The sequence below is a fragment of the Coregonus lavaretus genome (genome assembly GCF_964263955.1).
Source record: "Coregonus lavaretus genome assembly, contig: HAP1_SCAFFOLD_230, whole genome shotgun sequence".
NCBI classification, from domain to species: domain Eukaryota; kingdom Metazoa; phylum Chordata; class Actinopteri; order Salmoniformes; family Salmonidae; genus Coregonus; species Coregonus lavaretus.
This window is the reverse complement of record NW_028157598.1, coordinates 199,666-214,921: the sequence shown is the minus strand read 5'-3', so window position 1 is coordinate 214,921 and position 15,256 is coordinate 199,666. Positions and strand designations below refer to the sequence as shown.

At 44.2% G+C, this 15,256-nt stretch overlaps 1 protein-coding gene across 1 annotated transcript; it reads right to left on the bottom strand.

The window, feature by feature from the left end:
• Positions 1–841: 841 nt before the first annotated feature.
• On the bottom strand, positions 842–10,887 carry LOC311125216 (uncharacterized protein). The gene is made up of 2 exons (XM_084199268.1): positions 10,733–10,887; positions 842–2,252 (listed from the first exon to the last, which is right to left on the bottom strand). Exons 1-2 carry the CDS (start codon positions 10,878–10,880, stop codon positions 955–957), a joined length of 1,446 nt encoding a protein of 481 aa, XP_084055394.1. The 5' UTR covers positions 10,881–10,887; the 3' UTR covers positions 842–954.
• Between the last annotated feature and the right edge of the window lie 4,369 nt (positions 10,888–15,256).

The following is a 15,256-nucleotide window of genomic DNA, read 5'->3' as shown; positions in this document are numbered from 1 at the left end:
TTTCAATAAAGTTCTGAACCGGTTCAAACCACCCAAAAATTACAGATTGATATCGTTCCTTTCTGTTCCTTTTTTAACCTTTGAAATAGACATTTTTTTTACATTTAGCTCATTCAATTATTCACCAATCAGTGTGGACAGTGTGGACAGTGTAGGGCGGCACGTAGCTTAGTGGGTAAGAGCGTTGTGCCAGTAACCGAAAGGTCGCTGGTTCTAATCCTTGAGCCGACTAGGTGAAAAATCTGTCGATGTGCCCTTGAGCAAGGCACTTAACCCTAATTGCTCCTGTAAGTCGCTCTGGATAAGAGCGTCTGCTAAATGACAAAATAATAAAATAATAATAATGACAGAGCAGTTTGCTATGGAGCTGGCCAGCTAGTTGTTTACATGTGGACAGAGCAGTTTGCTATGGAGGAATGGTGTGGGTGTATATCGGTCATGAAAAATATGAATGCGAGTAGACCACTGATTGGCCAGCTCATCCTCCTTTAGACCGCTGATTGGCCAGCTCATCCTCCTCAGGGAGATGACATAATGTTCTATGAGGAAATAGTTTGAGATACAAGTTTGAGATGGGGTTTTTGAAGTGTCAATTTATACTTTGGCCACAAATACGAGTATAGGATGACTCAACAACGTTTATTTGGATGAGTTAACAGAATATGAACTTTTAAAAGTGAGATTTCCACTGGAAGGCTGCTTTAAAACAATGTTATTAATATAATATAATACAATATAATATGCCATTTAGCAGACGCTTTTATCCAAAGCGACTTAGTCATGCATGCATACATTTTTACGTATGGGTGGTCCCGGGGATCGAACCCACTACCTTGGCGTTACAAGCGCCGTGCTCTACCAGCTGAGCTACAGAGGACCACTAATTAACCAGTGACAATGCTTTCTTTCCCGGTTCTGTTTCTGTTCCTCAATATTTTTTGTTCTTATGCGGTTTTATGTTCTGTTCTCCGAACCATTTCCAACTCCTGGGGTCGTTGTTAAGACTGTGTGTGTTCTCTCATGCCTTTTCAGGTTCCCTAACTGGGTAAAACCCTTTCCACACTGGGAACAATGGAGAGACTTCTCTCTTGTGTGTATTGTTTTATGTTCTTTCAGGCTCCGTAACCGTGTAAAACTCTTTCCACACTGGGAACATTGGAAAGGCTTCTCTCCTGTGTGTGTTCTTTTATGATCGTTCAGATACCCTAACCGTGTAAAACCCTTTCCACACTGGGAACATTGGAAAGGCTTCTCTCCTGTGTGTGTTCTTTTATGATCGTTCAGATACCCTAACTGTGTAAAACCCTTTCCACACTGGGAGCATTGAAAAGGTTTCTCTCCTGTGTGTAATTGTTTATGGTTTTTTAGGTTCGCTAACTTGGTAAAATTCTTTCCACACAGAGAGCAATGGTAAGATCTCTCCCCTGTGTGTGTCCTTTCATGCACCTTTAGGCTCCCTGACTGTGTAAAACTCTTTCCACACTGGGAGCATTGGTAAGGCTTCTCTCCTGTGTGTGTTTTCTCGTGCTTTTTCAGGTTCCCTAACAGGGTAAAACCCTTTCCACACTGGGAACAATGGAAACGCTTCTCTCCTGTGTGTATTAATTGATGTTCTTTCAGGCACCGTAACCGTGTAAAACTCTTTCCACACTGGGAACATTGGAAAGGCTTCTCTCCTGTGTGTATTCTTTTATGGTCCTTCAGACTCCCTAACCGTGTAAAACCCTTCCCACACTGGGAACATTGGAAAGGCTTCTCTCCTGTGTGTAATTTTGTATGTTTTATTAGGTTCCTTAACTTGGTAAAATCCTTTCCACACAGAGAGCAATGGTAAGATGTCTCCCCTTTGTGTATCGTTTCATGCTTTTTCAGGTTTCCTAACCACCTGAAACCCTTTCCACACTGGGAGCATTGGAGAGGCTTCTCTTCTGTGTGTATTATTTTATGTTCTTTCAGGCTCCCTAACTGTGTAAAACTCTTTCCACAATGGGAACATTGGAAAGGCTTCTCTCCTGTGTGTATTCTCTCATGCCTTTTCAGGTTCCCTAACCGTGTAAAACCCTTTCCACACTGGGAACATTGGAAAGGCTTCTCTCCTGTGTGTTTTATATAATGGATTTTCAGTTTCCATAACCACTTAAAACTGTTATTACACTGGGAACAGTGATGTCGTCCTGCTGGTTTGGGCGTCTCTGGGTCTGGTTCCCCTGAAGGACTCTTCCCGCTGTCAGAGTGAGAGTCTGGTCTCTCTCCTGCCAAAAACAAAGAGTATCCAGTTAAACAGAGACTTGAATGAAACCTCCACATGATAAGACTGTCTTCCTTTGAGGTTTAATCCAGACTAGATCCCCTCATTATTAAACAGTATATTTGGATCCTGGATGCTGATTGGTTAATAGCAGTTAGTTTATTCATGATGATCCCTGGGTAATACCTGTTAACAGTTCCATCCTCTGTCCCACAGCCAAGCCGGGCAATTCATAAACTAATCTCCAGTAGAAAGAATCATCTAGATTATTGCCCCGTGCATCTAGTCTAGCATTTGGTTTGTAACAGAGGCCATCTGCCTCTCTGAGCTCTGACCTGATATGGTTTATATCTCTATGATAGAGTTGATCAGGCTGTTGTGAGGCCGGTTGGACGTACTGACAAAATTCTCTAAAACGAGGTTGGAGGAGGCTTACGATGCTGACCTTCTAGGCAGAGTTGCAAAGAAAAAGCCATATCTCAGACTGGCACAATAAAAACAAAAGATTAAGATGGGCAAAAGAACACCGACACTGGACTTTTTCTTTGCAACTCTGCCTAGGTCAGCATCCCGGAGTCGCCTCTTCACTGTTGAAGTTGAGACTGGTGTTTTGCGGGTACTATTTAATGAAGCTGCCAGTTGAGGACCTGTGAGGCGCCTGTTTCTCAAACTAGACACTCTAATGTATTTGTCCTCTTGCTCAGTTGTGCACCGGGGCCTCCCACTCCTCTTTCTATTCTGGTTAGAGCCAGTTTTCGCTGTTCTGTGAAGGGAGTAGTACACAGCGTTGTACGAGATCTTCAGTTTCTTGGCAATTTCTCGCATGGAATAGCCTTAATTTCTCAGAACAAGAATAGACTGACGAGTTTCAGAAGAAAGTTATTTATTTCTGGCCATTTTTATCCTGTAATTGAACCCACAATTGCTGATGCTCCAGATACTCAACTAGTCTCAAGAAGGCCAGTTTTATTGCTTCTTTAAATCAGCACAACCGTTTTCAGCTGTGCTAACATAATTGCAAAAGGGTTTTCTAATGATCAATTAGCCTTTTAAAATGATAAACATGGATTAGCAAACACAACGTGCCATTGGAACACAGGACTGATGGTTGCTGATAATGGGCCTCTGTACGCCTATGTAGATATTCCATTAAAAATCAGCCGTTTCCAGCTACAATAGCCATTTACAACATTAACAATGTCTACACTGTACTTCTGATCAATTTTATGTTATTTTAATGGACAAAAAAATTGCTTTTCTTTCGAAAACAAGGACATTTCTAAGTGACCCCAAACTTTTGAACGGTAGTGTATAGAGCATGTGGGTTGAGCAGACATTTAACATATATAGAGCATGTGGGCTGAGCAGACATTTAACATATATAGAGCATGTGGGCAGAGCAGACATTTAACATATATAGAGCATGTAGGATGAGCAGACATTTAACATACAGTGGGGAGAACAAGTATTTGATACACTGCCGATTTTGCAGGTTTGTCATTGTCATGCTGGAAGACCCAGCCACGACCCATCTTCAATGATCTTACTGAGGGAAGGAGGATGTTGGCCAAGATCTCGCGATACATGGCCCCATCCATCCTCCCCTCAATACGGTGCAGTCGTCCTGTCCCCTTTGCAGAAAAGCATCCCCAAAGAATGATGTTTCCACCTCCATGCTTCACGGTCGGGATGGTGTTCTTGGGGTTGTACTCATCCTTCTTCTTCCTCCAAACACGGCGAGTGGAGTTTAGACCAAAAAGCTATATTTTTGTCTCATCAGACCACATGACCTTCTCCCATTCCTCCTCTGGATCATCCAGATGGTCATTGGCAAACTTCAGACGGGCCTGGACCTGCGCTGGCTTGAGCAGGGGGACCTTGCGTGCGCTGCAGGATTTTAATCCATGACGGCGTAGTGTGTTACTAACGGTTTTCTTTGAGACTGTGGTCCCAGCTCTCTTCAGGTCATTGACCAGGTCCTGCCGTGTAGTTCTGGGCTGATCCCTCACCTTCCTCATGAGCCCCAGACCGAGGGTGATTGACCGTCATCTTGAACTTCTTCCATTTTCTAATAATTGCGCCAACAGTTGTTGCCTTTTCACCAAGCTGCTTGCCTATTGTCCTGTAGCCCATCCCAGCCTTGTGCAGGTCTACAATTTTATCCCTGATGTCCTTACACAGCTCTCTGGTCTTGGCCATTGTGGAGAGGTTGGAGTCTGTTTGATTGAGTGTGGACAGGTGTCTTTTATACAGGTAACGAGTTCAAACAGGTGCAGTTAATACAGGTAATGAGTGGAGAACAGGAGGGCTTCTTAAAGAACAACTAACAGGTCTGTGAGAGCCGGAATTCTTACTGGTTGATCAAATACTTATGTCATGCAAATTAATGCAAATTAATTACTTAAAAATCATACAATGTGATTTTCTGGATTTTTGTTTTAGATTCCGTCTCTCACAGTTGAAGTGTACCTATGATAAAAATTACAGACCTCTACATGCTTTGTAAGTAGGAAAACCTGCAAAATCGGCAGTGTATCAAATACTTGTTCTCCCCACTGTATATAGATCATGTGGGCAGAGCAGACATTTAACATATATAGAGCATTTGGGCAGAGCAGACATTTAACATATATAGAGCATGTAGGATGAGAAGACATTTAACATATATAGATCATGTGGGCTGAGCAGACATTTAACATATATAGAGCATGTGGGCTGAGCAGACATTTAACATATATAGAGCATGTAGGATGAGAAGACATTTAACATATATAGATCATGTGGGCAGAGCAGACATTTAACATATATAGAGCATGTGGGCTGAGCAGACATTTAACATATATAGAGCATGTGGGCAGAGCAGACATTTAACATATATAGATCATGTGGGCTGAGCAGACATTTAACATATATAGATCATGTGGGCTGAGCAGACATTTAACATACAGTACCAGTCAGAAGTTTGGACACGCCTACTCATTCAAGGGTTTTTCTTTATTTTTTACTATTTTCTACATTGTAGTATAATAGTGAAGACATCAAAACTATGAAATAACAAATAACGAAGCTAGCTGGCTAATCCACTACCTAGCGGGTAGCTACTGGCAACTATTAGCAACGGTATAGTTGTTTCACGCCTGAGAGTGCCTGTAATTACGCCAGCTGGCTGCCTACAATAATTACATACAATATTTGCCTACCATTCAGCTGTTTTCTAACCTCATTGTCTGAACCGTTAACGTTAGGTAGTAAGTGGCTACTGTGCTTGAAATTTAGCTAGCTTGTTGCTACCTGGATAGCTACTTGTAAACAATAGCTGGAATGACCTGGCGAACAGACGCGAACTGGCTGAGTCAATTCAGTGGCTAGCTTTGCACTTGGCTAGCTAACAGTAGCTGCTAGGGGTAAGTCATAACCTACATTTGTGTATTATTTTTACATATTGGTAGCTAGAGTCGTTCAAGGAATTCGGGACATGGGTGACTAGTTAACGTTAGTTTTGCTCTCTCTGTGTGTTCGTGCTGTGAAAGGAGGGGTTTCTTCTTTGTCTGAAAGCAATGGCTAGCTAGTATGCTAACTATTCTAGCTAACTAACTGGCTGAATAAGTTGACGACGGACTCGCTCAAGCTGTCGGGACTAACACACAACGTTAGACACGGACACGAACGATCTGCTTGGCGTGTTGACACACTGGTGGTTTGTTGTGGCCGAGTATTGGTGTTAAACCGTGTTGTTGGAGTCCGGCATGCTAGCTGGCTGTGGCGTCTTATGACTAGGTGCCCTGGACGATTTTCACAGAAGAATACTGTACCTAGTTAGCTAGCTGAATAAACTAAGTTAGTCTATTCCTAGAAAACATTGAACCGCTGTAGTTTACAACAATTATAGTTTCTGAGGTGGAAGTTGGGAGAGTTATATTTGGGTGTTGTGGTGAGGGAGGCCCTGCTCTCTCCTTTCCCAGATGTTTAGTTCATTTCATTCCGATCTCCTTTGCATTATTGTCGCCATTTTCTGCAGCCTGTCAACTATGCCTCTGCCTTTCCCTGTTCTCTCCTCTCCGCACAGGCTATACAAACGCCTCACACCGCGTGGCTGCTGCCTCTCTAACCTGGTGGTCCCTGCACGCACCACCCACATGGAGTGCCAGGTCTCAGGCAGCCTCTGGAACTGCCGTTCTGCTGCCAACAAGGCAGAGTTCATCTCAGCCTATGCTACCCTCCAGTCCCTCGACTTCTTGGCGCTGACGGAAACATGGATTACCACTGAAAACACTGCTACTCCTACTGCTCTCTCCTCGTCTGACCATGTGTTCTCGCATACCCCGAGAGCATCTGGTCAGCGGGGTGGTGGCACAGGAATCCTCATCTCTCCCAAATGGACATTCTCTATTTTTCCCCTGACCCATCTGTCTATCTCCTCATTTGAATTCCATGCTGTCACAGTCACTAGCCCATTTAAGCTTAATATCCTTGTCATCTATCGCCCTCCAGGTTCCCTTGGAGAGTTCATCAATGAGCTTGACGCCTTGGTAAGTTCCTTTCCTGAGGATGGCTCACCCCTCACAGTTCTGGGGGACTTCAACCTCCCTACGTCTACCTTTGACTCATTTCTCTCTGCCTCCTTCTTTCCACTCCTCTCCTCTTTTGACCTCACCCTCTCACCATCCCCCCCTACTCACAAGGCAGGCAATACGCTTGACCTCATCTTTACTAGATGCTGTTCTTCTACTAATCTCACTGCAACTCCCCTCCATGTCTCCGACCACTACTTTGTATCCTTTTCTCTCTCGCTCTCCTCCAACACTACTCACTCTGCCCCTACTCAGATGGTAATGCGCCGTCGCAACCTTCGCTCTCTCTCTCCCGCTACTCTCTCCTCTTCCATCCTATCATCTCTTCCCTCTGCTCAATCCTTCTCCCTCCAATCTCCTGATTCTGCCTCCTCAACCCTCCTCTCCTCCCTTTCTGCATCCTTTGACTCTCTATGTCCCCTATCCTCCCGGCCTGCTCGGTCCTCCCCTCCAGCTCCGTGGCTTGATGACACATTGCGAGCTCACAGAACAGGGCTCCGGGCAGCCGAGCGGAAATGGAGGAAAATTAGACTCCCTGCGGACCTGGCATCTTTTCACTCCCTCCTCTCTACATTTTCTTCATCTGTTTCTGCTGCTAAGGCTACTTTCTACCACTCTAAATTCCAAGCATCTGCCTCTAACCCTAGGAAGCTCTTTGCCACCTTCTCCTCCCTGCTGAATCCTCCCCCCCCCCCCCTCCTCCCTCTCTGTGGATGACTTCCGTCAACCATTTTGAAAAGAAGGTTGACGACATCCGATCCTCGTTTGTTAAGTCAAATGACACTGCTGGTCCTGCTCACACTGCCCTACCCTATGCTTTGACTTCTTTCTCCCCTCTCTCTCCAGATAAAATCTTGCGACTTGTGACGGCCGGCAGCCCAACAACCTGCCCGCTTGACCCTATCCCCTCCTCTCTTCTCCAGACCATCTCCGGTGACCTTCTCCCTTACCTCACCTCACTGATCAACTCATCCTTGACCGCTGGCTATGTCCCTTCCGTCTTCAAGAGAGCGAGAGTTGCACCCCTTCTCAAAAAACCAACACTCGATCCCTCTGATGTCAACAACTACAGACGAGTATCCCTTCTTTCTTTTCTCTCCAAAACTATTGAGCGTGCCGTCTTTAGCCAACTCTCTTGCTATCTCTCTCAGAAGGACCTTCTTGATCCAAACCAGTCAGGTTTCAAGACTGGTCATTCAACTGAGACTGCTCTTCTCTGTGTCACGGAGGCTCTCCGCACTGCTAAAGCTAACTCTCTCTCCTCTGCTCTTGTCCTTCTAGACCTGTCTGCTGCCTTTGATACTGTGAACCATCAGATCCTCCTCTCCACCCTCTCCGAGCTGGGCATCTCCGGTGCGGCTCACTCTTGGATTGCGTCCTACCCGACAGGTCGCTCCTACCAAGTGGCGTGGCGAGAATCTGTCTCCGCACCACGTGCTCTCACCACTGGTGTCCCCCGGGGCTCAGTTCTAGGCCCTCTCCTATTCTCGCTATACACCAAGTCACTTGGCTCTGTCATATCCTCACATGGCCTCTCCTATCATTGCTACGCAGACGACACACAACTAATCTTCTCCTTTCCCCCTTCTGATAACCAGGTGGCGAATCGCATCTCTGCATGTCTGGCAGACATATCAGTATGGATGATGGATCACCACCTCAAACTGAACCTTGGCAAGACGGAGCTGCTCTTCCTCCCGGGGAAGGACTGCCCATTCCATGATCTCGCCATCACGGTTGACAACTCCGTTGTGTCCTCCTCCCAGAGTGCGAAGAGCCTTGGCGTGACCCTGGACAACACCCTGTCGTTCTCCGCTAACATCAAGGCGGTGACCCGATCCTGTAGGTTCATGCTCTACAACATTCAGAGAGTACGACCCTGCCTTACACAGGAAGCGGCACAGGTCCTAATCCAGGCACTTGTCATCTCCCGTCTGGATTACTGCAACTCGCTGTTGGCTGGGCTCCCTGCCTGTGCCATTAAACCCCTACAACTCATCCAGAATGCCGCAGCCCGTCTGGTGTTCAACCTTCCCAAGTTCTCTCACGTCACCTCGCTCCTCCGCACACTACACTGGCTTCCAGTTGAAGCTCGCATCTGCTACAAGACCATGGTGCTTGCCTACGGAGCTGTGAGGGGAACGGCACCTCCGTACCTTCAGGCTCTGATCAGTCCCTACACCCAAACGAGGGCATTGCGTTCATCCACCTCTGGCCTGCTGGCTCCCCTACCTCTGCTGAAGCACAGTTCCCGCTCAGCCCAGTCAAAACTGTTCGCTGCTCTGGCACCCCAATGGTGGAACAAGCTCCCTCACGACGCCAGGATAGCGGAGTCACTCACCACCTTCCGGAGACATTTGAAACCCCACCTCTTTAAGGAACACCTGGGATAGGATAAAGTAATCCTTCTAACCCCCCCCCCCCCCCCTTACCCCACCAAAAATAAAAAATAAAAAAGGTGTAAAGTGGTTATCCCACTGGCTATAAGGTGAATGCACCAATTTGTAAGTCGCTCTGGATAAGAGCGTCTGCTAAATGACGTAAATGTAATGTAAATTAATCAAATAGTAACCAAAAAAGTGTTAAACAAATCAAAATATATTTTATATTTAATATTCTTCAAAATAGCCACCCTTTGCCTTGATGACAGCTTTGCAAAGTCTTGGCATACTCTCAACCAGCTTCATGAGGTAGTCACCTGGAATGAATATCAATTAACAGGTGTGCCTTGTTAAAAGTTAATTTGTGGAATTTCCTTCCTTCTTAATGCATTTGAGCCAATTAGTTGTGTTGTGACAAGGTAGGGGTGGTATACAGAAGATAGCTCTATTTGGTAAAAGACCAAGTCCATATTATGGCAAGAATAGCTCAGATAAACAAAGAGAAATGACAGTCCATCATTACTTTAAGACATGAAGGTCAGTCAATCCGAAAAATGTCAAGAACTTTGAACGTTTCTTCAAGTGCAGTCGCAAAAACCATCAAGCGCTATGATGAAACTGGCTCTCATGAGGACCGCCACAGGAATGGAAGACCCAGAGTTACCTCTGCTGCAGAGGATAAGTTCATTAGAGTTACCAGCCTCAGAAATTGCAGCCCAAATAAATGTTTCACAGAGTTCAAGTAACAGACATCTCAACATCAACTGTCCAGAGGAGACTGCGTGAATCAGTCCTTCATGGTCGAATTGCTGCAAAGAAACCACTACTAAAGGACACCAATAAGAATAAAATACTTGCTTGGGCCAAGAAACACAAGCAATGGACATTAGACCGGTGGAAAGTTGTCCTTTGGTCTGGAGTCCAAATTTGAGATTTTTGGTTCCAACCGCAGTGTCTTTGTGAGACACGGTGTGGGTGAACGGATGATCTCTGCATGTGTAGCTCCCACCATAAAGCATGGAGGAGGAGGTGTTATGGTGTGGGGGTGCTTTGCTGTTGACACTGTCTGTGATTTATTTAGAATTCAAGGCACACTTAACCAGCATGGCTACCACAGCATTCTGCAGCGATACGCCATCCCATCTGGTTTGGGCTTAGTGTGACTATCATTTGTTTTTCAACAGGACAATGACCCAACACACCTCCAGGCTTTTTTTTATCAAGAAGCAGAGTGATGGAGTGCTGATTGACATCATGACTTCCCATCAGACCAACTCCTTGAAGTTTGCAGTTGTGTAAAAAAAAAAAAACTTTTGCTCTAAACCCTTTTTTTTTTTTTACCCTTTAGTGTGTCTACTGTATTTACATGTATATATCGCTTTAACAGGAAAACAATTTTTAAAAAATCACTGGAGATCTTCTTCCAATTCCTACAGTACAGAAACATATTCAAGTGTATAATGCCATTTTAAAACCACACATTAGTTCAACAACTGCAGAGTTTGTGCCCCTGTTTTTAAGATAGTACTCACTGTATTTACTGGTGTTAATCAGATCTCCAGTCTTCTGTTCTTCTTCTTCCTCCTCCAATGTGACAGTAATCTCCCCTTCCTCCTTAACTCCAAAAACGTCTTCCTCTTCTTTCACTGTGACGGTCAAATCCTCCTCCTCCTCCTTCATTCCAAAAACTGCATCTTCCTCTGCTTTCACTGTATCATCCTCCTCTTCTTTCACTCTGAACGCGTCTTCCTCTTCTTTCACTGTAACATCCTCCTCCTCTTTCACTCTGAACGCGTCTTCCTCTTCTTCTTTCACTGTATCATCCTCCTCCTCTTTCACTCTGAACGCGTCTTCCTCTTCTTTCACTCTGAACGCGTCTTCCTCTTCTTCTTTCACTGTAACATCCTCCTCCTCTTTCACTCTGAACGCGTCTTCCTCTTCTTTCACTGTAACATCCTCCTCCTCTTTCACTCTGAACGCGTCTTCCTCTTCTTTCACTGTAACCTCTTTCTCTTCTTCTTTCACGGTAACAGCTTCACCCTCTACTTGTTTTTGTATTGTAACATCCTCCTCTTCCTCCTCCTCTTTCACTAGAGCTTCTTTCTCCGTCCAGCAGACCTCCTCTTCTTTAGCAGGAGGAGAGTAGCTTAGTGACCTCATGGTCGGGGATGTTAGCTAGCTAGTTAGCTAGCTAGGCTAGTGATAACTTAAGCAGCCAGCTAGCAGACGAACAGCAACAAAGTCAATACGAAATTAAATGGGAAAACGAGTTGTTTCCACAGAAGTGTGTTTAAAACATAGTTGCAAATGAATCGTCTAAAGAAGTTGAACGTTTCGACTATGTTGGCGAGCAAGCTACCGAGGAGGCTGCAGTTGTTGAAGAAGCGTTCCGTCCACTAGATTATACGTCACACTAGCAGCGTCGCCTGAAAGACGCACATCGCCATCTGCTGTCTGGAGTGGGTATCGCAGTTGAGGGGGAAAAAACTTGATTTAATTGAATAATATTATATCAAAACGTACAGAGAACAGCATGTGTTGATTGATTAGTTCAGATATAATCAAAATTATCAAAATAGGCACCTACAGTTAACACCCTTGATAAAGATGAGGAAAAATTACTTTAAAAAATAACTAATTCAAATACTTTGCTATTTTGTTTGCAAAACATTTCTTTTAAAAAGTAATACAATTGCTAAGAGAAAGAGATGGAAAATAGATCTCCTTGGCAACGCACACCAATGGTGGGTTTAGAGTCGAAATGAGAACGCATGAGCAGAAAATAACCCCATACCTACTGTCAAATATGGTGCTGGATCTTTGATGTTATGGGGCTATTTATGCTTCTACTGGTCCTGGGGCCCATGTTAAGGTCAACAGCATCATGAACTTTACCCGGTACCAGGATATTTTAGCCCAAGACCTGGTTGCCTCTGCCAGGAGGCTGAAACTTGGAACGCAAGTGGATCTTCCAGCAAGACCGTAACCCCAAGCACACATGAAAATCCACAAAGAAATGGTTAATTGGGCCCAAAATCAACATTTTTCAATGGCCATCTCAGTCTTCGGGCTTGAATTCCATTGAACACCTGTGGTTTGAATTGAAGAGGGCAGTCCATAAGAGCAGACGAAGGATATCAAGGATCTGGAAAGATTCTGTATGGAGGAATGGTCTAAGATCCCTCACAATGTGTTCTCCAATCTCATAAAACATTGTAGAAAATGGCTCAGTGTATTTGTATTTGTATTTCTTTATTATGGATCCCCATTAGTTCCTGCCAAGGCAGCGGCTACTCTTCCTGGGGTTTATTATGGATCCCCATTAGTTCCTGCCAAGGCAGCGGCTACTCTTCCTGGGGTTTATTATGGATCCCCATTAGTTCCTGCCAAGGCAGCGGCTACTCTTCCTGGGGTTTATTATGGATCCCCATTAGTTCCTGCCAAGGCAGCGGATACTCTTCCTGGGGTTTATTATGGATCCCCATTAGTTCCTGCCAAGGCAGCAGCTACTCTTCCTGGGGTTTATTATGGAATGCCCCATAATGACTAAGTGGAAACTGTTTTTTAGAAATGTTAGCTAATTTATAAAACATTAAAAACAGAAATACCTTATTTACATAAGTATTCAGACACTTTGTTATGAGACTCAAAATTGAGCTCAGGTGCATTCTGTTTCCATTGATCATCCTTGAGATGTTTCAACAACTTGATTGGAGTCCACCCGTGGTAAATGTAATTGATTGGACATGATTTGGAAAGGCAGACACCTCTCTGTATAACGTCCCACAGTGCCTAGTCAGAGCAAAAACCAAGCCATGAGGTCGAAGGAATTGTCCGTAGAGCTCCGAGACAGGATTGTGTCGAGGCACAGATCTGGGAAAGGGTACCAAAACATTTCTGCAGCATTGAAGGTGCCCAAGAACACAGTGGCCTCCATCATTCTTAAATGGAAGAAGTTTGGAACCACCAAGACTCTTCCTAGAGCTGGCTGCCCGGCCAAACTGAGCAATCGGGGGAGAAGGGCCTTGGTCAGGGAGGTGACCAAGAACCCGATGATCACTCTGACAGAGTTCCAGAGTTCCTTTGTGGAGATGGGAGAACCTTCCAGAAGGACAACCATCTCTGCAGCACTCCACCAAGCAGGCCTTTATGGTAGTGGCCAGATGGAAGCCAATCCTCAGTTAAAGGCACATGACAGCCCGCTTGGAGTTTGCCAAAGGGCACCCAAAGGACTCAGACCATGAAAACAAGATTCTCTGGTCTGATGAAACCAAGATTGAACTCTTTGGCCCGAATGCCAAGGAGTGTCTTTGGGACAAGTCTCTGAATGTCCTTGAGTGGCCCAGCCAGAGCCCGGACTTGAACCCGATATAACATCTCTGGAGAGACCTGAAAATAGCTGTGCAGCGACGCTCCCCATCCAACCTGACAGAGCTTGAGAGGATCTGCAGAGAAGAATGGGAGAAACTCCCCAAATACAGGTGTGCCAAGCTTGTAGCGTCATACTCAAAAAGACTCGAGGCTGTAATCGCTGCCAAAGGTGCTTCAACAAAGTACTGAGTGAAGAGTCTGAATACTTATGTAAATGTGATATTTCAGTTTTTATTGTATAAAAACCTGTTTTTGATTTGTCATTTTGGGGTATTATGTGTAGATTGATGAGGAAAAACAACAACAATGTAATCCATTTTAGAATAAGGCTGTAACGTAGCAAAATGTGGAAAAAGTCAATGGGTCTGAATACTTTCCGAATGCACTGTAATGAACGTCCACTAGCGGCATTCCACATTTGATTTATATTCAGACTAAAATATGTTGCAATAATCAAAATGCTTTTTCCAATCAGCACCTGTGCTTTCTTTCTCTGACATGGTGGAATAATACTTTTGGGAACATTGAGGAGGTAGCTAGTGAATGTTCCACATGTGTCAACAACTTATCAAAGTTATCAGAACAACGTCATCACATTTTCATACACCTTTAGCTTGATGACTAGAACACAAATTAAGTCAATGAAACAAAACGACTAAATTGACGAGGTTTCAAGGTTAGAATCAATAAATAGGCTACACATTCTATTCATCTATTTAATCATCTACAAATATCCAAATCATTTCATGGACATCTAAGGGTTTAGACTTGTATTCAATCAATCAAAATCATAATCAAAATAAAATACACATTTTAAAATGTTAATCTGATGTTAGACATGATCATGTCTCGAGAAGAAAAAACTCAAGTATGCCAATTTTTTTTGTAAGATTTCATACAAACATGATTTCATGTGGTTTAAACAATAACAAATTCTCAGTCAAAAACATAAATCAGAACACAGCCCCTCTATTCTCTTATTTTAGGTCCTGTGTCCTAGAAAATTTCTTTCCACAATTAGGTTCCCTAACTGACTGAAACTCTTTCCACACTGGGAGCAGTGGTAGGTCTTATCCTATCCTGTGTGTGCCCTCTCCTGTGTTTTCAGATTCCATAACTGGGTAAAAACTCTTTCCACAGTGGGACATTGGAAAGGCTTTTCTCATGTGTTTTCAGATTCCGTAACTGGGTAAAAACTCTTTCCACAGTGGGACATTGGAAAGGCTTTTCTCATGTGTTTTCAGATTCCATAACTGGGTAAAAACTCCTTCCACAGCGGGACATTGGAAAGGCTTTTCTCATGTGTTTTCAGATTCCATAACTGGGTAAAAACTCCTTCCACAGCGGGACATTGGAAAGGCTTTTCTCATGTGTTTTCAGATTCCCTAACTTGGTAAAACTCTTTCCACAGTGGGACATTGGAAAGGCTTTTTCTCCTGTGTGCGCCTACTCGAGCATTTCCAGACTCCCTAACTGGGTAAAACATTTGCAGATTCTATTCTATTGCACAACAGAACATTTTGCAACTGTTTCGAGTTTCTATTGGACAAATTCTGGTAAGTCCCTCCCCGTTTCACTCCATTTAAGAAACGTTTTGGAATGAATACACCCCAGGGGTTGGAACCAACATTTTATTCCAATTGTTGTCATTCTGAACAGAACCACTATTTTTTTCAAAAAAGTTC

Excerpts from the sequence above, each read along its gene's own strand:
- LOC311125216 (XM_084199268.1), bottom strand. The coding sequence starts at position 10,880 with ATGAAGGAGGAGGAGGAGGATTTGACCGTCACAGTGAAAGAAGAGGAA. Across the intron at positions 2,253-10,732 it reads GATTAACACCAGTAAATACA|GAGAGAGACCAGACTCTCAC; the intron begins GTGAGTACTATC and ends TGTTTTTGGCAG.